At 40.6% G+C, this 26,175-nt stretch overlaps 1 protein-coding gene across 1 annotated transcript in view; it reads left to right on the plus strand.

The window, feature by feature from the left end:
- Positions 1-19,456, plus strand: part of BRWD3 (bromodomain and WD repeat domain containing 3) — a 49,596-nt gene extending 30,140 nt beyond the window's left edge. Inside the window, exons 16-40 of the mRNA XM_088538508.1 lie at positions 207-335; positions 749-974; positions 1,678-1,848; positions 2,991-3,174; positions 3,515-3,608; positions 4,233-4,382; positions 5,098-5,174; positions 6,221-6,398; positions 6,978-7,094; positions 7,529-7,636; positions 8,000-8,124; positions 8,395-8,477; positions 9,150-9,261; positions 9,632-9,693; positions 9,784-9,939; positions 10,634-10,754; positions 11,126-11,251; positions 11,361-11,442; positions 12,373-12,429; positions 12,933-13,073; positions 13,583-13,735; positions 16,120-16,283; positions 16,824-16,921; positions 17,094-17,252; positions 17,961-19,456. Of these exons, the coding sequence (XP_088394634.1) occupies positions 207-335; positions 749-974; positions 1,678-1,848; positions 2,991-3,174; positions 3,515-3,608; positions 4,233-4,382; positions 5,098-5,174; positions 6,221-6,398; positions 6,978-7,094; positions 7,529-7,636; positions 8,000-8,124; positions 8,395-8,477; positions 9,150-9,261; positions 9,632-9,693; positions 9,784-9,939; positions 10,634-10,754; positions 11,126-11,251; positions 11,361-11,442; positions 12,373-12,429; positions 12,933-13,073; positions 13,583-13,735; positions 16,120-16,283; positions 16,824-16,921; positions 17,094-17,252; positions 17,961-18,745 (3,858 nt within the window). The 3' untranslated portion in view covers positions 18,746-19,456. The remainder of the gene's footprint in view (positions 1-206; positions 336-748; positions 975-1,677; positions 1,849-2,990; positions 3,175-3,514; positions 3,609-4,232; positions 4,383-5,097; positions 5,175-6,220; positions 6,399-6,977; positions 7,095-7,528; positions 7,637-7,999; positions 8,125-8,394; positions 8,478-9,149; positions 9,262-9,631; positions 9,694-9,783; positions 9,940-10,633; positions 10,755-11,125; positions 11,252-11,360; positions 11,443-12,372; positions 12,430-12,932; positions 13,074-13,582; positions 13,736-16,119; positions 16,284-16,823; positions 16,922-17,093; positions 17,253-17,960) is intronic.
- The last annotated feature ends 6,719 nt before the right edge of the window (positions 19,457-26,175 follow it).

Consider the following 26,175-nt stretch of genomic DNA (forward strand, 5'->3'; position numbering starts at 1 on the left):
ACTTCAGGAAATGAGAAAATGTGAGATTTTAACTTAGAATATTCAGTGAAGCTTTAGTAATGAAGTGGGAAAAAACAGAAGTGCTAATCGGTCTTGGGTGAGATGAGAATTTACACTGAATTAGAATTTAATATGTGAGGGAAATTTTCTTACTAATGCTTGAATAGAGATTACATGTTTTAAAAAATCTGTTTGCTTGGATACAGATTGAGGGCCAAGGCCATGGAGCTGTCTTTGATTGCAAGTTCTCACCAGATGGACAGCATTTTGCTTGCACAGACTCTCATGGACATCTGCTACTTTTTGGGTTTGGATGCAATAAATATTATGAAAAGGTGGGTTAAAGATTTAAACTCAACTGTGTCTTGAGCTGATTTTGTGTCAGAAGTACTTGTTTTACAGCTTATTCCCTTTTCCTGCACCAGGAAGTGAGTAGATAGTGAGTAGATCATGGAGTAGTTGCTATTTGTCTAAGTCAAGAAGGTTCAGATAAAAGAATCTTTAGTCAGGGAAACAAAGCATAAGCTTCTGTCTTCATCTGCACTGGTGCATTATACTGCTGAATTCTGATTTTTGCATCAGGCTTGGGTAACAGGGCACATTTGTGGTAAGAATCCAATCTGTCATATTATTTCTTGTGCTGATCTTGAGTGTAGGGTTTGTGCTATGTGGTTATGGCAGCCATTCCACAGCAGCAAGACAGCTTCAAATGGCCATTTATTTATTTACTAAATTGCTCTTCTTGCAGATTCCAGATCAGATGTTCTTCCATACGGATTACCGACCACTGATCCGTGATGCAAATAACTATGTTCTGGATGAGCAGACTCAACAGGCTCCACATCTTATGCCTCCTCCATTCCTGGTGGATGTTGATGGGAATCCTCATCCCACAAGATACCAGAGGCTGGTACCAGGGAGAGAAAATTGCAAGGATGAGCAGCTTATCCCTCAGCTGGGCTATGTGGCTAATGGTAATCCGTGTGTAATGCATGTACTGCACTGTATTGGTACCAGTTCAGTCAGCTGTTACTATAAAGATGTTCTGATTTCAGTTCTTACGAAAATAGTAGTTTAAATTCAATGTAAAAGTAGAAGAGGAGATGGGGTGACTTTATGGCATAAAGGAAGTGTATGGAATCAACTTATCTGGAGGTATAATGAGGAGACTGCATGTTCCAGATCCATAGGCCTCTGTCAGGTATAGAGCAGCAGTCTCAAAGAACTGTCCTGTTAACCGTGGTGTAGCAGTACATGTGATTAAGGAAGGAGAAGGAGAAAGGCAAGAAACTGGAAAAACGCCTTCTGTGGTTTACAACAGGCTTTTTTTTTTTTTCTTTTTTTGTTATTTTTTTCTTGTGGGTATTAATTTTGCAACATGCTGATCTCTGTAAGAGCTCTTCTGTTAATACCTACTGAAGCATCTTTTCTTTTTGCTCTAAGAATCATGGGTTTTTTTTCTATGCATCATCTGTAATTTTAGGTTTTTATCATGTCTTCTCTTGAGAAGTTTGTTCCTTTGTTTATTCCATGAGAACAGAAGGATGGCTGGTGATCAGGTCTTGCTCATATCGGATAGATGAATTTTGCACAATTTTGAACTTGATTGTTTCTATGGTGTTTAGTAAAACAGAAATTAATAATTTTATAAGCAGTTTGGGCTTTGTTTTTGCCAAGGTGATGGTGAAGTAGTTGAACAAGTCATTGGGCAACAAACTAATGACCAGGATGAAAGTATTCTTGATGGAATGATTAGAGAGCTGCAGAGGGAACAAGATCTAAGACTAATTAATGAAGGAGAAACTCTTCCAACCCCTCCACTCAACAGATCCCACTCTGTTAATGGCGGTAAGTCGACCCTCTTTACCTCTGTTAGCCAATCTTTTAGTAAAGTATGGTAAAGTACAAATCAAAATGTGTTAATTTACTGCATGTTTCAGGACTATGTTTTTGAGGGAGGTTTCTTCTCTTGTTCTTATAGATGTTGTAGACCTATATGGAGCATTTGAGCGTTCTGCTAACGCTGACAGAGGAAATAAAAGTTTAAGGTGTAGTTGAGGACATGCAGTGGTCTTAACTGGGCATTATCTGATTACTTAGAACTGTTAGAGTGTAATTAATTCCATTACAAGCCTTTTATAAATATAATATTTACTACATTATCTGGATGTCACTTAGTCACTGCAGGGATGATACTTCCCATTTAATAATGTCAAGACAACAGTATATAATTAGAGAATACCAATGAAATAGTGTTGTGACAGACTAATGACTTCCTGTAGCAGCATAAATGCTAAAGCTGAGCATCAGTGTTTATAAAATAAATGTCTGCTCTGTCGTAGTGTTTTCTCTCAAAGCTTGAGATTATTCTGCAGTTTAGTGTTCTGCTATTGTGACTTGATGCTTAATGTACACACTTATTAAAAATTAAAAACACTCAGACATGAGCAGCTGACTGGGAAGCAGCTGACTGTCTGCACTTTGTGTAACAGAGCAGATGCTGTGGATTGTGCTGCAAGTCATCCTGAGCTTTTAAAAAATTTACATCTGCTAATAAGTTAAATGCTGGGTTAAATGATTGATTATACTCATCTGAATTAGATCTCCACAGCAAAGCTTATTAGGACTACTAGATTTGGAGCTGCTTGCCTTTAAATTGAAGAAGGAAGCAAAAAAATAGTAATGAAAAATGCCAGAAATATACTTTTGATCCAAATTGGTGGTACCATGAAGGTCACTAGCAGCCAGCTTCAGCTCACAGGAAGTCCTTTCTGCTTCTCCTGATAGGTTGCTCGGTTGCTCAATCTCAGTTTTCAGTTAAAATATTTGTATGCCCTTTATTTGTGAGAGAGATTAATAGATGTCTTTTTTCTTGAAAGACTGATTTTTGTCTTTTGGTGCCAAAAGGGAACTCTGTGTAACCCCCTAAGCATTAAATTTTAGGCGTTATTGATGGCTTACAGAAGCGATGAGAAATCTTTGTTTTGCAGCTCTTCGGAGCCCAGGTTTGGACGTGACCTCTCCCCCAAACGTGGGTCTCCGGCGCAGCGGCCAGATCGAGGGGGTCCGGCAGATGCACCACAACGCGCCCCGGAGCCAGATGGCCACCGAGAGGGACCTCATGGCCTGGAGCAGGAGGGTCGTGGTGAATGAGCTCTCTCCAGGCGTCAGCAAGTAAGATGTTGCACAAGATTAAACTGTGAAGTGTTTAACACTTCTTTCATACACCTGTTACAGGTTACACAAAATGATTTTTCAGAAAGGGGTTGGGATTTTTTTGAGATTCAGGTTATAGGATTAGGATGCTGGTTTGTTCTGGAGGCTTAAGAATAGTAATTCCTTATCTACACAACAGAGTTTTTCTGCAGTACTTCAGTTACAGTGCTTCGGAAAGGGCTTCTACGCAGGTTTCTATAGCAAGGCAACAAGCAGCATTTAAATGTGTGTTTTAATGAGACTGTCAGTTAATGTGCTGATTTAGTGAATAAAATGGATGTTTCCTATGTGTAATTAGGGTCCAGGAAGAGTGTCGAGCTGCCAAAGGTGAAATAGAAATCAGTCTATACACGGTGGAAAAGAAGAGAAAGCCATCCCATACCTTACAACGGGTGAGTTCTTCAGTAGAAGAGGGAACCAAGGGCCAAAGCAATTCTGAGCACTGAACAAAAATTTTAAAAAATCAAGCTTTAGGAAGTGATTTGGAAATAAACAGTCCTGTTCTTTGTCTCTTACTTTCATCTGTAGTTTTAATTGTGTTTAAACTGTAATATGCAATTGGCAGTGATAAGTCACTATCACTAAGATTTCAGTAGGGGGAAAATGCTGGGGAGGGGAGAAAGGAGAGCCACAGTGGTGGTTCAGTTTATGGAAACTTCCAGACTTATGGAAACTAGGAGCAATATCAGAGGTGCCTCACCTTAAGTGACTAGTTCTTATGTTATCCAGAGGCTGCAAGTATTTGTTAGACAAAAAGGATTTCTCTGTATCTTGCTTTCCAAGAAGGATTGTAGCTTAAAGTAGGGCAGCTACTGACCCAAGAAAAACATTTGCATGTTCGCCCATACAGAGACCTGTAAACACGTAAATGATGGATTTTTCAATCTTAATTCTAGATTTTCTAGCTACCATCTATAAGTGGATATAGTGTACAGTTATTCTAACTGCGCAACAGGGCTCACTGTTGAATATCTTTTTTTTTTTCCCTCTTTGCCTCTTGTGTCCGGCACCAACAGAACGATTATCCAGCCGGCGGCGGGAGGGCGCTGCGCAGGAACCAGCGCAAGCGGCAGCACGCCTACCAGACCCGCTCGGCCATCGAGCACAGCCAGCCCGGAGCTAGCCGGAGCGCGCGCGCGCGCGAGGAGCCCGACAGCTCCTCCGAGGTCTGGTACACCCAGGGATCCTTCCAGTGTGTTCCCTGCTCACAGATAGTATGGCTGGCAACAGGTCTACCCCGACTGCTGGTGCTGTTAAGATTCCAAGTTTCTTTCTCCACCTGGGAAGGAAGACTCAGTTCATTGAGTCTCTTAAATTTTAGTATGTTGATCTTGGAGAGAAAGGATCATTTATCTCAATGCTAGTCTAGTATTCAAAACTAGTTTAGAAGAAAGTCATGTATTTTTGTAATCTGAAACTTTTTCAAGTAAATATAACTGGATTGTGTTGAATCACTTCCTATTCTGGGCATTCACACATAGTAGCTTTCATATTAGTGGCCACATTCAACACTCTGGTTTCATTGACATCTGTAGACAGTTGCTGAAAGAGATTTAGTATTGGTATTAATCTTGATATTGGCAGTGGAAGAACTTAAAATATCCTAGTTTAAATTGGATTTTTTGTCATAAAGGAAGTATGCAAAGTAAGAAGACTGAACACTGTCACTTTGTAAATGCATTGAATAGAATAGATGTTAACTTCAGACTGAAATACATTAAACACACTGAAATAAGACCTCCTATTATGGTTCTAATACCACTCAAATTGTTGTGTGGAAACCTTTCCTCAGGTGAGACAAGTCCTATAACTTGTTTGTAAATAGGAATGACACATTTTTTTTAAACTTGCCCAAAAGTAAAGTCTTTTGTTTTAATACAGGAAGATGAGACAGTTGGCACAAGTGATGCCTCTTTGGATGATCCTGTGACAGCATGGCAAAGCGAAAGCAGCTCCAGGTAGCTTTTTTAGTCTCCTAATTATTACATTTAGTGATTAGATGATTAAAGTAAGATCAGTTGATATTGTAATAATATGACTGTAAATTCAGGAAGAAGCTTCCAGCTCTTATAAACTATGTAAATTCATGACACCTTATGAAAGACTGAAATGATACATTGCACCGTGTTTAGTACACTTGGATATTTTAAAATTATAACCAACCAACAAAATTCTTGGTGTCCATGATCACATGAATCCTTGTTTGTATGAAGATGTCAATGCAATTGTAGAAGTTTTTATAATAGAGCTCTACTGTGAAAAGCAGTATGGAAAAACTCTTCATATCAAACCTTCACTTTTTTGCAGTTTTGCAGGGAAGCTTTTTTTTTTTTTTTTTTCTTTTCTTTTTCAAGAATAAGAAATTTTGAAGGACCATATGTAAGAAAATGTCTTTTTAAACTAAGAATGGCTTGCAAATTAGGCGCCTGTCTTTTGTTTCTACTAGAAATATTGACAGAAGTACACATGGTTCTTCTGTATGTATCTTTCCTTTTGTGTCCTAGTTTGTTCTGTTGTCAGGACATATTTGTGTACCAGTTCTACAGTCTCAATCTTATTTTTAATTCTGTACTTTTATGACTAGAAGCAATATGAGTTAATATAAATGCAGTATAAATGGAGTTATTTAGATGTTACAAAGTCAACAAAGTATGTTATTTTATGACAATATATAAGCCCCTGTTATCTAAAGTTTTCATGCATTCTATGCAGTTCAGGCAGTTCTTACAACAGTCTGTGTGAATCCATGAGATAAATAGTATGAGAATAGGTATAAGCTATAACTCCAGTTTTACATGAATGTGCAACTAATGAAATAGTGTCATGAGATGTATAAATTTGATACCAATCAGTTTTTTTTAAATTCACCTGAGAATGAATTTGCTTTACCTCTGCCATCTCCTCCACATAAATGCTAAGAGCACATTGAAGGATTTGGTCTCTAACTCCCATTGTATGAAAACTGAAGAGCTGTTTCTTTTTTCTCACTTCGTGTTACCTACAGTGATTCATCGAGTGAATATTCTGACTGGACAGCAGATGCTGGAATTAACCTCCAACCTCCGAAGAGGCAAACCAGGCAGGCAGCTCGGAAAATCTGTAGTAGTTCTGAAGATGAAAATATGAAGGGAACAAAAGGACAGGAGGAAAAAAGAAGGAAACTGAAACAGCCTAGAAAAAAGGTTAGCATTTCTAAATTTTGAGGATGTTTCTGGCTCTGTGGTAATGTTTTTTTTTTTTTTTTTTTTTGGTAATAAGTGGTTTTGTTTTCAAAGTAAACTTTTTGAAAAACAAGTATACAGCAAGAAAGATGCCCCGGATACACACAGTAATGCTAATATCAGTGGTCTGCTTTGTTTTTTTATGCTGTGTGACATAGAACTGCTTCCCTTTTCATGTGGTCAGGTCTCTGCTCCTGTTGAGAAATTCACTCCCAGATTTACTCTCTTTACTGCAGTTAGATTTTCTCCAAGATGGTGCTGTTGTAAAAGCAGAATGCATCTGTATTACATCTACATTTTCAATTATTTTTTTCCTTTTCCTGCTTTTTAAAGTCAACATTTAGAATGTTTCTATGGAAAGAAATTAAACTTCTATTGTACTGCTGAAACAGCGTTTCTTACCATCTAAAGTCAGGATTTTTGGATGACTGGCATTCCAGCATTTGCCCAGCCCTTAAATTTAGTGGTATAATCAGTTGTTTGTACACTCTACCATAGCAATTACAACTTGTACTCCAAATTTAATGTAATTTATTTAAGAAACCAGGTGGCCTGCTCTCGATGGATGGTGAACCGAGTGAGGAATGGCTTGCCCCGCAGTGGATCTTGGACACTATTCCACGGCGCTCACCTTTTGTCCCACAAATGGGAGACGAGGTAATGACTGCAACAATCCTGAAATTCCTGTCTACTCTGATGAGCTTAATTCAGTCAGGATTATTATATCAAGGAATATTTTCAATGAATCATGCTCAAATAGTCCAAATTTTGATTCTTTCAGAAAGCCAGTTGTTTGCAGCTGCCTTTTCTACACCTACTTTCTGCTTTCTGCACATAGATGACTTATTAATAGCAGTGAGAATTGATTCTGCATCTTACAAACAGACACTTCTTAATGATCCCAATTTCGGAAGTCCATACATGTTGCTACTTTGTCAATATAGATGAATATTTTTAGGGAGGAAAGTGCTTTAGAACAAAATAAGGAACCATTTAAAAGGAATCATGCCTAAGTGTTTGTTGACACATATTTGACTAAACAGGAATACAATTATCAATAAAATAAACTCTTTTTCCTATTTCTTTTAAAGATCATATACTTTAGGCAAGGCCATGAAGCTTATGTGCGGGCAGTAAGGAAAGCCAAAATTTACAGTATTAACATGCAAAAACAACCATGGAACAAAATGGAACTCAGGGTAAGTTAAATAAAGGGTGATGCTGAGAGGCCCTGGGTTCTTCCAGATGTAAACTTTGGTGTCGTCACTGTGGTTAAAACCAAAAAATTGTGTGTTCCTTAGAACCCTCCTACCACCGTTAAATAAACTGGGGGTATTTTTTCCATAAATGTACCATGAGAATGGGCATCCTGTATCTTTCTTTCTAAGGAGGCTGTGTTTCAATAATGGAATATTTTACATATGAAATTACCTGTCCTTAGTGTGGAAACAAATTTGGTTTTTATTTATGTGCATCTGGTAAATTTAGCATGGATATGTTTCTGTTTTTACTAAGTTAAAATAGTACAATTCCATACTTATTCCATACTTATTGATAAATAGGAACAAGAATTTGTGAAGACTGTAGGAATTAAATATGAAGTTGGGCCTCCTACGCTTTGTTGCTTGAAGCTTGCATTCCTAGACCCAATCACAGGCAAAATGACAGGAGAATCGTTTTCCATAAAGTGAGTAACTGAAATGCTGGTGACTTTCTTCAATAAATTTTCTTGTAATTTAAAGCCTTCCCCTTTGCTTTTTTGGGGTTTTTATTTGTTTGTTTTGTTTGTTTGTTTGTTTGTTTCAATGTGTGGGGATAGTATTTGTTCGTTACTACACCAGATTTGAAAACAAAATGCATGAAATTTTGTGTTTGGAGACTGAAAAGCTTGTGTATATTGGCATGTAGACCCATGGTTCTGGGAAATTGAGTATTTTTTTTCCCCTCTTTCATAAAGGTACCATGATATGCCAGATGTTATCGACTTCCTTGTGCTGCATCAGTTTTATAATGAAGCCAAAGAAAGAAACTGGCAGATAGGTAACTACTGTTTTACCACTTGCATGTGTTTGGCAACGTTTTCACAAGTTATTTGATAGGATACAATTCAGTGTTTGTAGTTTTGTTTGTTTGTTTTTCTGAGATTGGATAAGTAGTATATGTGTAGACATTCAAAAGCAGTGTTTGCAACAAATGACAACATTTTACGTCTGTGGACTTTATACTTTATATATTGTTTTATGTCATATTAAAGAACCTTGGTGGCTATAAATTTCTTTTGATTTTGTATTTAACTTGAGAATCTTACCATATTTGATTACTCTGATGTTTCTGTAACAGTGCTGCAGTGGCACACGGCAAAGTTGATGATAAACGCATAATAAAAAGGTTGATATTATGGTGATCATTGGAAGTTCTGCATGGTGCTTGCTACAGTTGCTGTAGCAAAAGAAAACAAAAACGTGGCAAACTATTAGTGTGTCTTGGGTGGCAGAAGAAACACCTGCTTTATTGTGACTTGAAGTGTGGAGATACCTGTGGTTTATTACCAGAAATGTAAAAGTTGTCCCTTTGGAGACTTGATCCCTGCAGTGCAAAATGTAGGAATCCAAGTAGGGCATTTAAAGATAAAGCTTATTCTCTACGAGGAAGTATTTAGCAGTTACTTGCATTGCTTGTTAGCCAAATTCAGAATTTTTTTTTTTCTTTTAGGGGATAGATTTCGCAGTATAATAGATGACGCTTGGTGGTTTGGAACTGTGGAGAGTCAGCAGCCTTTCCAGACAGAATATCCTGATAGTTCCTTCCAGTGCTACTCTGTCCAGTAAGAGTTTACATGGTTGTGATTTATCAGTGGTGTTTACACACTCCTAGGTTTTTCAGGTGTTTACTTATCACTTAAATGCGTCCATTCAAGGACAAAAAACTCTTTTTTTCAAATTGAATAAATAATCAGTCCCTTTGTTGTTGTTTATTTATTTACAAACTTGCTCATAAAACAACACTGACAGCAGGAACAGCAGTTTAGTGAATGTACGGGAGGCACTAGGGAAAAATAAGGAGGTGGGCCTAGCTATGACATAGGCCCACTTCTAATGGATGTGACCTGTTTATTTGGAGTCTGGGATATTATTCTATTCAGTCATCTGACAAATCAAATGCTTTACTTCATGCATTTGTGCTTTTCTTAATAGCTGGGACAATAATGAGAGAGAAAGGATGAGCCCATGGGACATGGAACCAATTCCAGAAGGAAGTAAGTGTGTTTTAAATTCATGTCCAGTTATCATTATATACTACTAGTAACACTGCTAGTACTAACTGCTGTTGAATTCTCCATATTTAGCTGCTTATCCGGAGGAGGTTGGTGCTGGAGTTCCTGTGACTCCAGATGAACTGACAGCTCTTTTGTACAAACCCCAGGAAGGAGAATGGGGAGCCCATTCCCGAGATGAAGAATGTGAACGAGTAATTCGGGGGATTGAGCAACTTCTTTCCCTTGGTATGTTTGGAGAGGGGGCAGAAGGACTGAGAATTATCAGCATGACAACCTGTAACTGTGGGGCTGACAGTGAATTGCTGGGAGCTGGAATGGAGTGCTTATCTAGATCAGTAAAGAGAGTCTTTTTTATTTCATGTGGTGCCCCAGTTTTACTTCCCTGTTCGTAAGGTTTGACCTACTTCCTTTCAAGTTAGAGGACTTTTAGTGGCTTGTATCCAAACACAAATGAACAAAATATTGACTTAAACCCTCCCCTGCCCAAAACCAACCAACAAATCCTCACCAAACATCCTCACCAACAAGGACCTTGGAATTAGTTTTGTAACGTGGCTCTGTGAGTGTGGTGGTGGTGTTTATACACAGGGCACTTCTGTATTCTTAGTCTATATGACTTTTTGTATTAGTGCAGTTGCAAGCGCAGCTACCGTGTTACTTTTCAGCAATACAGTTGGCTTCTGTTGTAAATCACAAAGGTGATACTTAAATACTGCTTATTCCAATGTAATTAGCAGAGCCTGCAAGGGGAGGAATCCTGTCCTTTGGGTAGTGACTTGTCCAGCTGCAGCTCTGTGCTGCTTTGGACAAATTATTAAAAAGAAGACCCAGAAACCGTTATAAGGAATGTAGTTATTGTATGACTTTCCTTCTGATATCTCCTGCGGCATCTAAATTATTTTGTTCTTTTGTCTTGTAGACATTTCTAATCCCTTTGCTGTTCCAGTGGACCTTAGTGCCTATCCCATGTATTGCACTGTAGTTGCTTATCCAACTGACCTCACCACAATCAGGAGGAGACTTGAAAACAGATTTTATAGGTAATTTTAATTTACTTGTTCTTAATCTACATTTTTTATATCCAAATCTAGAACAATGTGTTTAGCTGAGTACCATGCAATGCTCCTTTAGTAGTGTATTTTTTGGGGGTGTCAAAGCCTAAGATCTGATTTTGTTTGGTCTTGTACAAAGCAAATGTGAATATTCTTTTTTTTTCGGCTGTGTCATTAAGACAAAAGCTGATGCCTGGATCTGGACTATATATTTTTTGTATAAAATACTGGCCTTATTCTCTGTATGTGTTGTAGGCAGAGCATATTTGCTTCACCTTCAAGCCAGTTGCTTTGCTCATACAGCAGTAGCCAGAATGACCTAATTAGTGCTATTATGTTTTTTTATTTTTTTTTTTTAGGAGAATCTCAGCACTTATGTGGGAGGTACGTTACATTGAACATAATGCCAGGACTTTCAATGAGCCAGACAGTCCTATAGTCAAGGCAGCCAAAATTGTAACAGACGTCTTGCTTCGCTTCATTGGGTAAGCGTGTTTTATTTTTATTTTATTTTATTTTTTTATTCATTAGAACTGGCATCTTGAGTTCTGAGCTGTTTTGTTATGTATTTTGACTTTTGTTATTGCCCTGCAGAGATCAGAGTTGTACTGATATATTAGAAATATATAACAAGGTGAAAGCAGAAGACCTAAGCAGCACTGATGAAGAAGAAGAGGTAATTAAGTATGATCATCTTTTTTTTTTTTTTTTTTTTCCTCTCTCTCTTTTTTTGTCTTTTTAAATTCAATATCTGGAAAAAGTTGGAGAAATAATTTTGGTAGAGCCTTTGTTTTATGGTTAGTCATGTTAAGTTTTTGATAAAAGCTTGTTCAGGCTCAACTGGGATAATAAGCTCCCTCCAGTTTGTAAAACCGATTCATGGAACTGCCTGTTTTAATCTTGTCTAAATGCACAATGTTTTTTTTTTGTACAATGAAATATCAGCAAGCAGGGGAATGTGGATTGCAGTTGTTATCCCGTCTGGGAGACGGGATGGACAGTAGCTCTTTCGTTGTCAAGGAGGCAGCAGAACTGGTTTTCTTTTGTAATTCTCTGTTGTTTTCTGTTGGTTGTACAATTAAGGGAATGACAAATAGAAACCGATTTAGATATCACTTCCTTTACCTTTATCAGTCTTCTTCACCTTAATGCACCCTTAAAAGTAACCTGAAATGGAGTTTGCACATGTTTTGAAACATGCTGTAGTTCCCATTTTAAATCTATGATCTCTTAAAACCTTTTATTTTTTACTCTTTCAGTGGCTTTCTAATATATGAGCTAATCTGAGTAAAAGAGTTATGAAGGTGTCTCGCTCTGCCCTTCCCCTACATGTCTTCTGTTGTTGCAAATATTTAACTTAAACTTGATTTATTATCACAGAGTTTTTTAAGAGTATTTTGAAAGAATATACCTCTACATCTATATTTTTCTGAAGTTATGTTAGTTCTGATTTGAAACTAGTGTCCATTTTGCTTGAATCATTCATTGCATTTAAGCCCTTTGGAACCGTGTCTGTTTTCTCACCTCTTCAGTCTTCCCTGTGTGTTTTCCCTGTCGTGTGCACCTACAAGCATGTGTGCTAGGTAATCAATACCTCTTCCTTTAGGTGGCAGAAGTAGATGTGGATTCAGATGCTCCAGGAACATCCTCTGGAAAAAGACGAGTGAGTAGACGCTTCTGGTTGGTCTAGCTTGGGAAAGGACGTAGACTGAGTTAGAATTGCACCCATTTAGGTCTGGAACAGTTTAAATTTCTCACAGACTACAGTCTGTAGGATTAACTGGGCAAATAGTTGAGCACACATGAGTGATGGCTCTTGTCTTAGGGAACAATTGACTCTATTGTTCAAGAATATGTTTTTATTTATTTGAAAATTGTCTACAACAAAATCAATTTTCAGCCCAAATTGAGTGAAAACTGACAAAAAATAGCAAATTTGGATCTGAAATATTGCATACCTCTCCTGGATTTGAGCTTTTATATATTACTGAAAAAAATATTTTGACTAATTGCGTATTGTGCTATGAACTATGCTTTAATCTTACTGCAATTCTGTTTTCAGTTGTGGACTTCTGCTTTGAATCCTATTGCTTGTAAACTAATAGGATTGAAGGTGCAAAATCTGGATATTTGGAAAAATGACCAAGTATATCTCTTTCCCTGCAGGTAAGACGGCCAATGAAAAGACAGCCTGTGAAAGCAAGCCCTGATGCTTGGAAAGAGCAATGCAAGCAATTATTAAACCTGATTTATGAAAGAGAGGACTCTGAGCCTTTTAGGCAGCCAGTTGATCTCTTTTCCTATCCTGTAAGTACAGCTTTCATATTCCAAATGAAAAAAACTAATATTCATCCTTTGGCAAAGTTCCACCTAGGCATTTGCTAAGCTCTGCCTTTCCAAGCTGGAATGACCCATGTTCTGTGCACTATTGTTTTCAGAGAATTATCTGCAATAACTTTAAAATCTCTCTCTCTGTGTCTCTCTCTGTGTCTCTCTCTGTGTCTCTCTCTGTGTCTCTCTCTGTGTCTCTCTCTGTGTCTCTCTCTGTGTCTCTCTCTGTGTCTCTCTCTGTGTCTCTCTCTGTGTCTCTCTCTGTGTCTCTCTCTGTGTCTCTCTCTGTGTCTCTCTCTGTGTCTCTCTCTGTGTCTCTCTCTGTGTCTCTCTCTGTGTCTCTCTCTGTGTCTCTCTCTGTGTCTCTCTCTGTGTCTCTCTCTGTGTCTCTTTCAGGTAAAAATTGTTGGTAAATACTTAGATGTTTTTACTGACATAGAATTCTACTTTATTCATCTTTATTATTCATTTGTACTTTCTTACAGGATTATCGAGACATTGTAGACACTCCTATGGACTTCAGCACTGTGAAAGAAACCTTGGAAGCAGGAAACTACACCAGTCCCTTGGAATTCTACAAAGATATACGTTTAATATTCTGCAATTCTAAAGCTTACACTCCTAATAAAAAGTCTCGAGTAAGTAAATGCCTTCTCTACAAAGATCCTGCCCTTAGTCAATATGGTCCCTGAAATATGGTCCCCTCTGCATCCAGAGAGCAAACAAATGCATTTTCTTTGCTCCTCCAGATCACTTTTGAGCTGAATGTGTTTTTATCTGAATTCTCTAAAAGCTTCTGAGATATTGCTACTGCTGCGCTCATTTCTTTAAACATTTGCAGCAGGAAATTGATTGCCAGTTGCTTATATTTCTTCAGGGGTTTATTCCTGGAATGGAGGTCATCTTTTTCCTAGAGGTGCATATATAGTCCAATATTTTTAATATACTGTTAATGCAATATTATGCATTTTTTCTATTGCTGGAAGAGATGAGAAACATTATGGTATTTATTATTTTCTAGTTTACTTCATGTCCTTTGCAGTGCTTCTGCTTGTTGCCTTTGTTGCTTGTCAGTGGGCAATTTTCTCCATGTAGCAACAGGAATTTGCATAGGCAGAAAAAATGTGCTGGATCAGAGCCCTGCCCAGAATATGGCAAGAGGGAAGACTGAAATGCTGGAAATATGGATCCATATTCTATGAGCTACATAAAATGACTACGAAGTGTAATGAACTGACCAAGTAAACACAGTTATGCTTGATATGTGATTCCCTGCAGTCTGTTGCCTCTCAGCTTATCCTAAACTGTTTAATGATCAAAGTATTCCACAGATTTTCAAATGCTTTGCTAATGTATTGTTTACACTCATAAAATGGCCAGTTGGCGGGAGGACACAGATGCAGTTATTACTGCTGCTGATGTGAAATAGAAAATTCAAATGGCTAATGGCTTCATAATATGAAGGTAGAAAGAATTTCTGCTATATTTGCAGACATTAAGCAGAGTTGGTGTTTTTATGACCTTATTATCATAAGGAAAAGCTGCATATTTAAATAAAATGCCTAAGGTCTGACAAAATCACATCTCCCACATGCATCATTTAGCACATTTGAGAAGACTATTTGTTATAGTGCTGTCTAATACTCCTAAAAGGAATAGGAACATTTATAAATTAAAAATAAAATGCATGCCATTTGGGGCTGGACAGAGCTACCATTGTTTAGGGCACAATAAGACATAGAATTTAATCTGAAAAATTTATATGCAATGTCTAAAACATGTGGTTAAGCAAGATTTTATTACGCTAGGCAGTGTGGAGCAAAGGAGGGAGGAGAGTGCGCTGTGAAGAACGTGGGGTCCAAGCACACGTGCTGCTACACGGGAGGGAACAGGAGGCTGTGAAATGTTATTAGGCAACAAAAAGTGCTGCTCTTGGCTCCTCAGCGGCACTGCAAGTGCCGTGTTTTGTGCAGGCAGCTTGGAGGAGAGGCAGCTTGACGTAGGATGGTGTTAAGGATCGGGTGACTCCTGAGGGTGTCAGCAGGACAGAAAGCACAAAAGCTTCCCCGACTGCAGGTGCACTGAACTCTGGCAACCCGGTGTGGGCTGGGGATGAGCTTCGGAGACCAGGAAATTTGCTTGCTTTAAGAAGGAAGTCAGCAAGAGATTGTAAAAAGACAGATGGTCTCAGGGTGTTGTGCACGCTTGATACTAGATGAACCTGGTGAAGGACTTATTTACTGCTGCACGTTCCCTGGGAATCTCCAGGCTTGTGTGCTAATAACTGGATGATGTGTGAACTGACTCGTAATTCCGTGGTTCCTCAGCATCTGTTTGCCTGAGTGCCGGGAAGTGCCCTGGGAAGGGGATGTCTGTGGGAGAGCTGGGTGCACGGCTGGGCATCCCCCCTGCCCAACGTGTGTCAACAGTCACAGCCTCTCCCGGCTCCTCTGCCCATCCCGAGTGCGGCAAGATACTGCTCATTAGAGCTGGAGAGAGAGATGTTGCTGTCATGTAAGAATCTGAACAAAAAATAAGCTCTGTGAATGGAAGGGAGTTTTATTTGGAGAGACTGCAAGAAACAGCAAGAGTTCTGGTTATAAGAGGATGATGAAGTCCTCTTGATGGTGTTTGTGTAGTTTTCAGAGAGAGAAATAGATGGAGTAGAAAGGGATAGGTAGGAGGAGGCAATTAAGAGTTTTGTTTATGCTGAAATTAACTATTAGTTTGTCATAATTAAAATACCTCCAAAAGGGAGGCAGTGTTTCAGTACTGCAGGTGTCCTTTTTTCTTTGATCTTGTGAATATTTTGTACTGTAAATACCTAAAAACCGCTTTATGAAAACTCTTCTCATGAGGATAAGCATGTACCATTAATGGAAATTACCTCTGAAGATTTTTCTAACTGAATGTCAGCATTATTTTTTCTTTTGGACTACTACTAATGAGGTCTGGCCATCTTTATTGCTAGCCTTTGACTTACTCAACTTTTAATAAATACAACTATGTTTTCTTACTCCAGATTTACAGCATGACACTTCGGCTATCTGCCTTATTTGAAAACCATATGAAAAACATCATCTCTGAATACAAGGCAGCAATGCAGAGTCAGAAGAGGAAAAGGCCGCGGTACCGAAAACGACTGAGGAGCAGCAGCAGTTCCCCATCAACGAGCAGAGCCTCGAGGTGGGTTCATGGCAGGGACACCGGCTCCCACAGCCATGGGAGGTATCTCAAGCCAGTGGCGTAGACCTTTGTGAACAGCCAGTCAAGGGCAGAGCTGCTCATTTCCTGGTGCCGTTGCTCTTTCAGGTGATAAAATCACGAGGCCAAACGTGTGCTCACTCTGCAGTTCATGCATAATTCTGGAAAGTGAAAGGCTATTTAATTACAGGGTTTCCTTCTGGGCAAAACAGGAAAAATTTCTTTCTGCCTCTTTCGTAACTGTCCAGAAAGAGCTGTGTAACTCTTTACTGACTTGCATATGACACACAATCTAAGTAAACTAGATATTACAGTTTTAAAAGGTGAGATAAAATCTTGTTTTTGCAAAACCACATGTGTTTGTCAAACAGAATGACGTTGACGCTATTTTTAGTGTTACTACAACAGCTGGAGTGCTGAGAAATGGACAGCATTTGTTCACTTTTGGGGAGGGGATTTTTTTTTCATTTTAAAGGTTTTTTGTTAACAGTTTTGTCTCTCTGGAATGTTTTACGTCTTCAGTCCAAAAGGGAAACAGAAGCAAATGAAGATGCAGCCTAAAACCAACCAGAATACCTCACTGCCTTTGACTAGGACCAGTTCTTCAGTTTCATCTCATGGTGGGTTGAATTTTTTTTTCCTTTTTTTTTTGAGAAATTTGAAGAGGAAAAAGGTGCCTGAAAAGGCAGCAAACTCAGGTGATGGAAAACTTCCCAGAATTGCCTTTGCTTTTCAACCCTGTAAACAGCGGGTAGATGGTGCGCTGTTGAGTTGGTGGTGACCTGTCTTAAGTTTCAGATACTGCAGAGGAACCTTTGGGTTCAGCCACTGGCGAAGAGACAGAAGGGCAACCATCCTCATCAGGGTCAAATACACAGAGCCGAAGCGGGAATACCCCTGATGCAGGGAAAAGCAGAGCAGTCAGAAGCAGATCAACGCCAGTGAAACAAGGTGGGGAAAAAATAAATATTGCACTCCAAGAGACTGATTTCCTCAGAAATGAAAGATATTGCTCCTGCTTGATGCTTCTGATCACTTTGCCCGAGATTGATGTCATGCTGTGGTCCTAAACCATGCTATAAAGGAAAGTTCTGCACTATATTCTTATTTTAAGGTGTTCAGCAATTCTATTGAGCTTTTCAAAATTATTTACTGTCTTGAAATTGTGCCTGAGGTAAGCTCTGGACTAAGAATTGGAGAACATGTATTTGAAAGCAAATAAATGATACTTGTAAAGTGTTAAATTAATGTGCATTATTACGTTTTAAATGAGTTTTTGAGGGGTTTTTTATTTGCTTATTTAACTAAGATACCGTAGGCAAAAGTACCTCTCATCTGAGTAAGTTTAGATATTTGTGCCTGAGCTAGTCACTCTTGGCTCGTGTTCTTGACCAGCTCTTCATTAGATATTTAGTCAACAGTCTGTGGCGCTGGCTGTAGGGTGCGATGAACTGCGTTTACATGTAATCTGATAATTTTTGCCCTTAGAGCATGGCTGTCTGTCTCTATGGGATATGGAACTCATTTACTGCGATGAGCTCAGAGTTGGGTCTCTCCTGGATATGCCCCAAGGGCAGATGAGATGAATGCTACTTTTTCGACCTGATTTGGCTCAGTCATGATGATTATAACTGATTGGATTATTTTGTGTTTGCTTAGATCACTCTCCTGATGAACCTCTTACAAATGGTGATGGCAGAGAACTGCGGGCAGGAGTCAAGAGGAAGTTAGTAAGTGCATCAGAAGATGACGAGCATCTGGAGGAGGCAGAAGAAGAGGAAAAGAAGAGAGATTTAAAAGAAAAATCTCATTTATCTTCATCAGAAAGTGGGGAATCAGGATCAAGTTCAAGTTCTGAAAGCAGAAGTGGCTCTGATTCAGACTCTGAATCAACATCTAGAACAGATCAGGATTACATTGATGGAGACCATGACTACAGCAAAGTGGTGCAATCCAAAAAACCCAAAAGAAAAATAAAAAGGAAAATTGCCAGCGGGAAAAGAAACTGGCAGGGCAGGGGGACAGGGAGAAGAGGGAGGTGGGGGAGGTGGGGGAGATGGAGTAGAGGAGGAAGAGGTGGTAGAGGTGGAAGAGGCTGTGGCAGAGGAAGAGGAGGTGGCCGGGGAGGAAGAAGAGGCCGAGGAGGCAGAGGAGCCTCGCGAGGAGCCACGAGAGCCAAACGTGCCCGAATTACAGATGACGAATTCGAAAATCTCTTTGGAGGGCAATTTGGTGAAAACGTGTTTGGAGGGCGCTTCAGCAGGCCCCCTCGAATCAAAACAAGGAACGAAGGCAGGCGAACTGTCCTGTATAACGACGATTCGGATAATGACAATTTTGTGCACACCGAGGATCCTTTGAACCTTGGTACTTCCAGGTCAGGCAGGGTGCGGAAAATGACAGAAAAAGCCAGGGTGAGCCATCTCATGGGATGGAATTATTGACAGATGAAGAACTTTGGAACAATTTTAAAAGAACTTCAATGGCCTTCTACTGCAGGGATTTTACCAGAAAATCTACCAAGCAAGTTGTGCGGGGACTCCACTCACTTTTCACAGTGGTGCTTTTCCATTATGTCAGTGTGCATTTGTGTTAAAACTTCAGATCGCCACACTTCATTGGTCAAAATAAGCCTTATTCATTAGGCCTTAAATTACAGAAATTCTTCCCCACACACTACAAGTTCATCGCATTAAAGAGGCTTCCAGCTTCTCAATAAGAACATGACATTTTGAATCATGATTATGAATTTTTTCCCGTCTTTTGTTTTTGTATTATAGAAATAGCACCTTCTTGCAGAGTTTTTATGTGGTTTCTGCCATAAATCCTTATACACAGTAATAATTATAACTTTTGCACAATACACCAATCCTAAAGGCAGCTATAAAATGTTTACAGTTTCTATATTGTAAGAAGGATCTGGATTATTTTAATCTTCCCAGGCCAAACATTCATGAATTGTGCTGAACTGAAGTATGTCTATACTACAGTTACGGGGTCCTGATGTGCTTTCTATCGGTTCTTTACTCATGTAAAAAGTGACAAAGGGTTGGTGCCTTGTAAATATGTAGCAAACCTTTGATGTGGTGTGTCCTATGTGTGCATTAACTTTATTAAAAAGAGAATACTTGAGAAGTATGAATATCTAGGCAAAAGGTGCCAAAAGCAAAGTTACTTGCATCTATTTTCTTTTGGTCCGCTCATATTTTTATAGTATTAATAGAGATTGTGCAGCTAAGGGGTAACTTCAGCTTTTGAAAGGTTCCTCCTCTTCAAAGCATAACGTGGTTCTTAATAGTAGCTCAGCTACCTCTATTTGCAACTACTGGAAACGCAAAAGAAAATAGATGCTGTGATTCAGTACGTGTTGAAGAAGAGGCAAGAAGGAGCAGAGAGGCCTGGAATTGCTTGCTAAGCTGTAAAGTAGCTCTATATTGACACAATGAAAACAAATGTAAGTAATTAGCAGCGTTTTCAGAAATGCTTTCAGCAGATGGTGATTTGCTTGTGCAGAGACCAACAGTCTCCCACACATCTCTGCTACCACTCAGAGCAAATTTGTGTTTATTTTAATTTGCCCCTTGTGAGGAAGTGGAACTGAGCTATGGTATCTCTGGTGGATGCTCTTATTTTATAGCAGTGTCACTAAGCTTCTCTTCACATCCTCCAGAAGGACTCTTATATCCCAGGCTACCAAAAGAGATCTGGTGTCACACTGTACACTTATCTTTTGTTGTACTGAAAAATAGTAACTTGACAACAGAAATCATGTTGGCAGGAGCAGTGCAGAATGTGGTGATGCCTGGAAAACTTCTGTTCTCGCTCCTCGGTGAAAGACCAGGGCATCCACATGAACATCAACATATTTCACGTGGGATGAGCGAGCAGCCTCTCCACTGAGTATGGTCTGGCTGGATTATATATGGAACTTAAATTTTCTCCCATAATCTACATGTATCTGACATTTGTATCTTGGTGTGACAGTGGGTGAAATTATGCAGAGAGAACAAATGGAAAAAAAATTATTAAGGTTTTTGAAGCTCCTTTTTTTTTTTTTCCCTCCTTTTAAAACCTTCATCCAGTATCCTTAAGTCTGTTTTTCTGTGCACAGCTTGGTCAATAATTCTGGAAAACCTCAGGCAGGAAAGAGTGACCCATGTATATTCTCAGATGCAAAGGAATTTAATTTTTGACTTTTTGTATTAAGCACTTGCTATTTTATCTTGCTTTCCAAAAATTGTAGTTAGATGCAAAATGACCTGAAAAAATGCAGAGATTTAGTTTTGTGATGGAGGAGAGTATATCATAAATTGCTAAGAGCATTATTATGAGTTTATGGTACAGTACAAAAATCATACTTGTTTCTTTTAATAAGAATTGTTTTGAATCAGCCATAGTCCATTTCTGGACTTACTTTGGTTTTGCTTTTGATGGAAAAGAAAAATTAGAGGCTCTCCTAGTTATGTATTGGGTTTTAAAATATAAACACCTGTCTTATCATCTCTCATATATATAAATATATATATATTTATAAGAAATGTATTATTTCTTTGAATGATTGGTCCTCCCACATAGGGCAACCTGGAAAAGCATGTATGCGTAGTCGGAATCATACCCCATCTAGGTGAGTTCTGTTCAGCTGATATAAACACTATGGTTTCTGTCCTAAAGCCTGAGAATCTTGAAATGCAGAAGAAATGCTTTTCAGGTATTTCTATCTGGCTGCAGATCCACTTGCTAATTTATTTTGTGTAGGGTTTGAGGAGATGTAAAACATGTGGGTTCCAGAGAAATCATTTTATAAGTTTGTGTATTTTAGTAACAGTTAGAGTAAGATTAAATATGTTCTTAAATGTATCTTTTCTATGTAATGAAGTACTGTGAAGATAACAGTGAAGCATCACTTTGCTGTGACGTAAGTATTAATCAAATGCATTACATGATTTAAGAGCTAGACAGCAGGGTGTGCTTGAGCAACAGAGCTATTGCTTATTGTAAAAAAAAAATCTGCTTTTTGTGCATGAGAACCTTTTTACAAGCATGAAAAAATAACTTGTTTTTAGAGATGTTATTTTTATTTGGTTTTGTATCTGGATTCTTTCTCTGAGTTAAGCTTTTGATTTCTCATAGCCTCCTCTATGGATTATTTGTAATTTTGCAGCAACTTGGACACTGTCTCTCGAATCCCATACTCTCCTAAGAGCCACAGAAAACTTAGTATCAACTTAAAAGGGGCAGCAGAAGCAGCAAAATGGTTTAAACCTGGTACCAGCAGGATCACAAAACGTTCTCAACACCGGTCCAAAGCCCAGCAGCACCTTACAAAGTTGCCGAGGTCCTTGTTGCCCTGGAAGAGGATGCGAAGGTCGGACACCGTGCGGTCCTACAGCTGCCCGGGACCCCCCTGCGTCAGAGGAATCGTCGCCGGAGCGTCGCTGCATCCCGGCTTCCCCCAGGCACAAAGCGCCAGAGGACTTGGGGCCTTCGGAGATGTCTTCAGATTAGGGCTCGCAGCCCATGGCTTTAATTGTAGCAGGTTCAGCCCGGGACATGTCATCCTCTGCAGAGCGGGCCTGGAGCTCTCCTGTACATCTCTGTTTCCACATCTGTTCTGGTTGCCCCTCTGCTCTCTCCCTGCTCCAGGCCCCAGCCGATCTGTCTGTCCTCGTGTCCCGTTGTGTCAGTCCAGCCCAAGCCTTGCCTGCTTTGGAATTCCTCTGCCACCTTCTGCCTTTCTTTGCTCTCTTCCACCTCTTTTCCTTAGCTGCCTCTGTTTCTCCTTCTGCCCTCCCAATCTTCCCTTCCTGCGGTTTGGCACAACGTGATTCTCCTCTAGTCTTTCATCAGGGAATATCTGTTTGGTTATTTATGAAACTTGTGGAAATCTACAGTATCTTCATGTGTTTTGTTTCAGCTAGACAGTTAGAGTATAAGATTTAGTCCTCTGCATTTTATTTGTCTAGAAAAGCAACTTCCCGACCTTCCCGGGAAGCAACTTTCCCCCTGATTTTGCGCGTATTTTTGGTCTCTGCCTTGCTTTGTGCTCCAGGGACCCTCCAGGCCGAGCTCCGGCCGCCTCCCTCAGGCCGCAGGTTTGGTCTCTGTGGTGACGCGGCCGCCGTTTTGCGGTTGGGAGCTCTGGTGATGGCGGGTGTTGTAGGAAGGTCTCCTCCATGGCCGTGGCTCATCCCGGGCCACGTGCAAGTTCTTCAGCCTCAAACTGAACTCCCTAAAGGCAGATGGAGGGTTGGACGAGGCAGGAGGCTGGTGCTCTCAGTGCAGCCTTGCAAAGTCTGTCAGGTTTGTCACGCTTTCCACCAGAAGTTCAATGTATAAAAGTAAGCAGGGGTCAACGCTGCAACCTCCCCCGGCAATAAGCAACCCCAAATAATCTTGGGGAAATAATCTGTGGAGGAATGTTGGTTGGTTAAAATTTAGTATCCTGTTGTGTGTCTTAAGGTTCCCCTTAAACATTGGTTTAAATGTCCTTAGCTGCTTCTCCTGCACAAGCATCTAAAGACTGGGTAGTTCATAAAGCACTGAAAAGAGTTGGCAGAGTTTTGGGTAGGGGACAGTATTTCCAAGTAATTCAAAAATATGGCAAGAACAGCTCAAATGTGTTGCTTTGAATGATGTTTGAAGGAGCTACTGCCCATGAAAATGGAGATGAGTCTCGGCAAGCTCCAGCATCCCGCTCCTGGGTGGCTGCAGAGCGTTTCCAAAGGCCCTTCAAAATCACACGCCCTTAGAAAGAGAAAATGAATTTAAATAAGCAAGAGAGAAGGCGAGATTAATATTTCCTTCTTTATTTAGGTGGTCAATGACAGGAAAGTCTCCATAGCTGCAGGTGTAAGGATGCCTTGTCAACCCCAACCTCAAGTCTCCTGCTGTCATTGGTCTCCATCATTTAATTTTACATTTTAAAAAGTATTTGTGTGTTTGCTTTTCTAGGATTTTGTTTGTTTGTTTTAATCGTCACGGAAAGTTTTATGAAATGCTAATTATTTACACAATAGCTTGAAGGAGCAGTTAACAATCCAAGGATAAATCTCTGTTTAGTGTCGTAGGGAACTGTCATTGTGTTCTTACAAGTATGTATTATAGAAAATTACTACGCATGTGCGATAGATAATTTTCAAATATTAGTATATCAGAAGTTTACACATTAAAAAACTCCTTTATGTACAGTTACAGCCTGCAAAATTTAGTCTAAAAGTTGTCTTTTTAGTAATAGAAATGCAGAGACCTGTTGGAAGCTTGTACATTTTAATGTCATGTTTCAGCCCACAGCAGACTTACACAACTGTGCTACGTGTCCCTGAAAAACTAGATTGCCAGTGGAATTGCTGTCACAGCCTTAACTCTAGTATTACAAAAAATGGTGCTTAACTACGTTTATGTGCATGGATGTGGGTACCTGATAGGAGTTTATGGGAATCTAAAGGAAAACCAAGTGGTTTGGTGCTGCATTTGCAAACTTCCGTTGAGTGAGTACAGTCACATTTGTGAATTTACAGATGCATAAATATTTGCAAAATAGTTAAAATTGTGGACAATTCAGAGCAGTTTGGGGGGTTGGTTTTTTATTATTATTATTTTTCATTTTTTGGTTGCATCTTAAGCAGGAGGGATGTGTGGGAGGCTGGGCTGGCCGCTGCTCCTCTGCCTTTACAGGCAAGAGGAAAAGAAAGATGCTCCCCCTCGATTCCCAAAAACACCTCCCTGCAGAGCGCTGGCTACTCGAATATATTCAGAAATCAGAGGTAGAGTATTATTTTTCACTAGAAATATGTACGCTATTCTTTCCTTACATAAGTGTCATTACAGCAAATTTAATTTAGAAATACCAGGTCTTACAGCTGATCTCAGAGCTAGAAAGTTGCATGATTTAGGCTCTACAGTTAATGTTCTAGATGATTTAAAATACAAAAAAAAATGCACAGAACAGATTAGAATTATGTCTATATTCAGTATTTTTTTTCAGGTGATATTTATGCCCATATCTTCACATCCGCTATCTCAGGTCCCTTTAAATGAATACTTCAGGGATTTTTGATGCCACCTGTGGCAGACCAAATGTAATATTTATATGCAATGAGCTGTTAGTTTTTGTATTGTACAAATGTAAATTTGTAAAGATTTTTTTTCTAGAATTTTTTTTGAAGTCACTTATGTAATTTAGGATGTTTCATTTTCCAGCTGTGGGATTGTCTTAATAAAAAGAAAATAAAAAGAGATAGTCTTTTGCTTTTACGTTGCTTGCTGAGCAGCGCAGCCATTGAAAAGATCAAAACTAAGAGCTTGTGACATGAAGGGAAAATTGCTTTTTGTTTTTAATGGGCTGCTTTTGCCTTTGGGAAAAGGAAATTTTTATAACCTTGATCCAGTCGGGTCGTTCTGGAAGATTGGAGGGCTGGATCCAAGGAAAAGTGAACAGGGGCTGAACTCGGGGCCGCCAGGGGACAAGCTGAGGTGGGGAAGGAGCTGCTGCAAGGCATGGGGCTGGGGGAGGCCGGCACAACCTTCTTGGGAAAAGGAGGGTTGGACGAGGTCGCTGGATATTTCATTGAATTTGGGAACGGGGAGGGAAGAGCAGGAGGTATCTGGGAAGGGGGAAAGCAAAGGAAGGAGAGATCCTGGGCCGGGGACGCATGTGCTCTCACTGTCCCTGCGGTCACCGTGTCCCAGGCCTGGGCATGCTGACGCTGACTGAGAAAGGAGCTTTTTGGCCTACGAAGCTTCAGCCTCGGAGAGGAGTTACGGAAAGGGGGGTGTTCGCTGTGCCCGGGTGCCAACTGGGGGGTTTTAGAAAGTCGTATGCTCACTGCGGCCTTCGACCTGGCTTCCTGAGCACTCCCCATGGCCGGGACGGGCTCTGCAAGACACCCTGGCGCATCTTGTGGAAAGGAGGCTGGTCTTTCCCATATGAGTTCAAAATGTAAACCCCTATACACAAAATGAGGAATTTCAAGCCTGTTTTGGTCCAGTGGAGCAAGAAACTGCTGGCAGCCGTGGAGAGGCAGCTGCAGGGGCACAGGCGGGAGCGGGCGGCCGCCCTTCCTGCTCGGGAGGCGCCGGGAGCTCCACATGCATCCCGACCGGAGCCGGGTTCTGTGAGGCAGGAGCCGCCTGTGCGTCCTGTGCCGGAGCACCCGAGCGGGCCAGGAGAGCACAGCTTAACGGCTGGCTGCAGGAACAGGGAATTCAGAGCCGTCACGGGGGGTGCGAGCGCAGGGCCTGGAGCGGGAGCAGCCGCCGGGTGACGCAGCGCGGGCGGCAGGGCCAGCTCCGCTCCGCGTCCTCCCCGCACGGCTCCCCCTGCCCTTCCTCGCCTCCTTCGTGGTGCTCCCTTGGGAGGCACCGCTGGGGCTGCCAGCGCTCGGCTCGCAGCAAACACAAATCCTGGGTGCTAGGACCTGGGAGCAGGGTTTGGAGCCAACTGAATCTCTTCCTTTACTCAAAAATATCCATGGGAAACTGGGCTTGTGGCAGCGCCCGGGCCTGGTAGGGCTTTCACGTGTGCTCCCAGCTGCGTTCGCTTGTCCTTTTCCTCTCACGCTGCATTTTTCATGGAATCTCTTTCCTTCCTTGTCCCCCCAGTGACTGCAGCACCCATTGCGGCAGCAGCCGTGTCCCCGCGGGCAGTGCCACCCTGCTCTGGCATGCGATCTGACCCGGTGCCAGGGAGCCACGTGACGCAGCGCGAACGCGGGGGAAGCTCATTGCCTCGGTCAATATTTGCTCAAGCGCAGGGAGGAAAGATTTAACAGCTCCCGCTGACGCACAAGCGCTGACCTCACGTCTTCCTCCCCCGAGCTGATGTGTCGCTCGGGTGTCCCTGTGCCACAGATGTGGCTGCCAGCTGGTGCCCAGC

This window comes from Tinamus guttatus, unplaced genomic scaffold, assembly GCF_059628265.1.
Source record: "Tinamus guttatus ecotype Peru unplaced genomic scaffold, ASM5962826v1 Tinamus_guttatus_pri_ptg001087l, whole genome shotgun sequence".
Lineage (NCBI taxonomy): Eukaryota > Metazoa > Chordata > Aves > Tinamiformes > Tinamidae > Tinamus > Tinamus guttatus.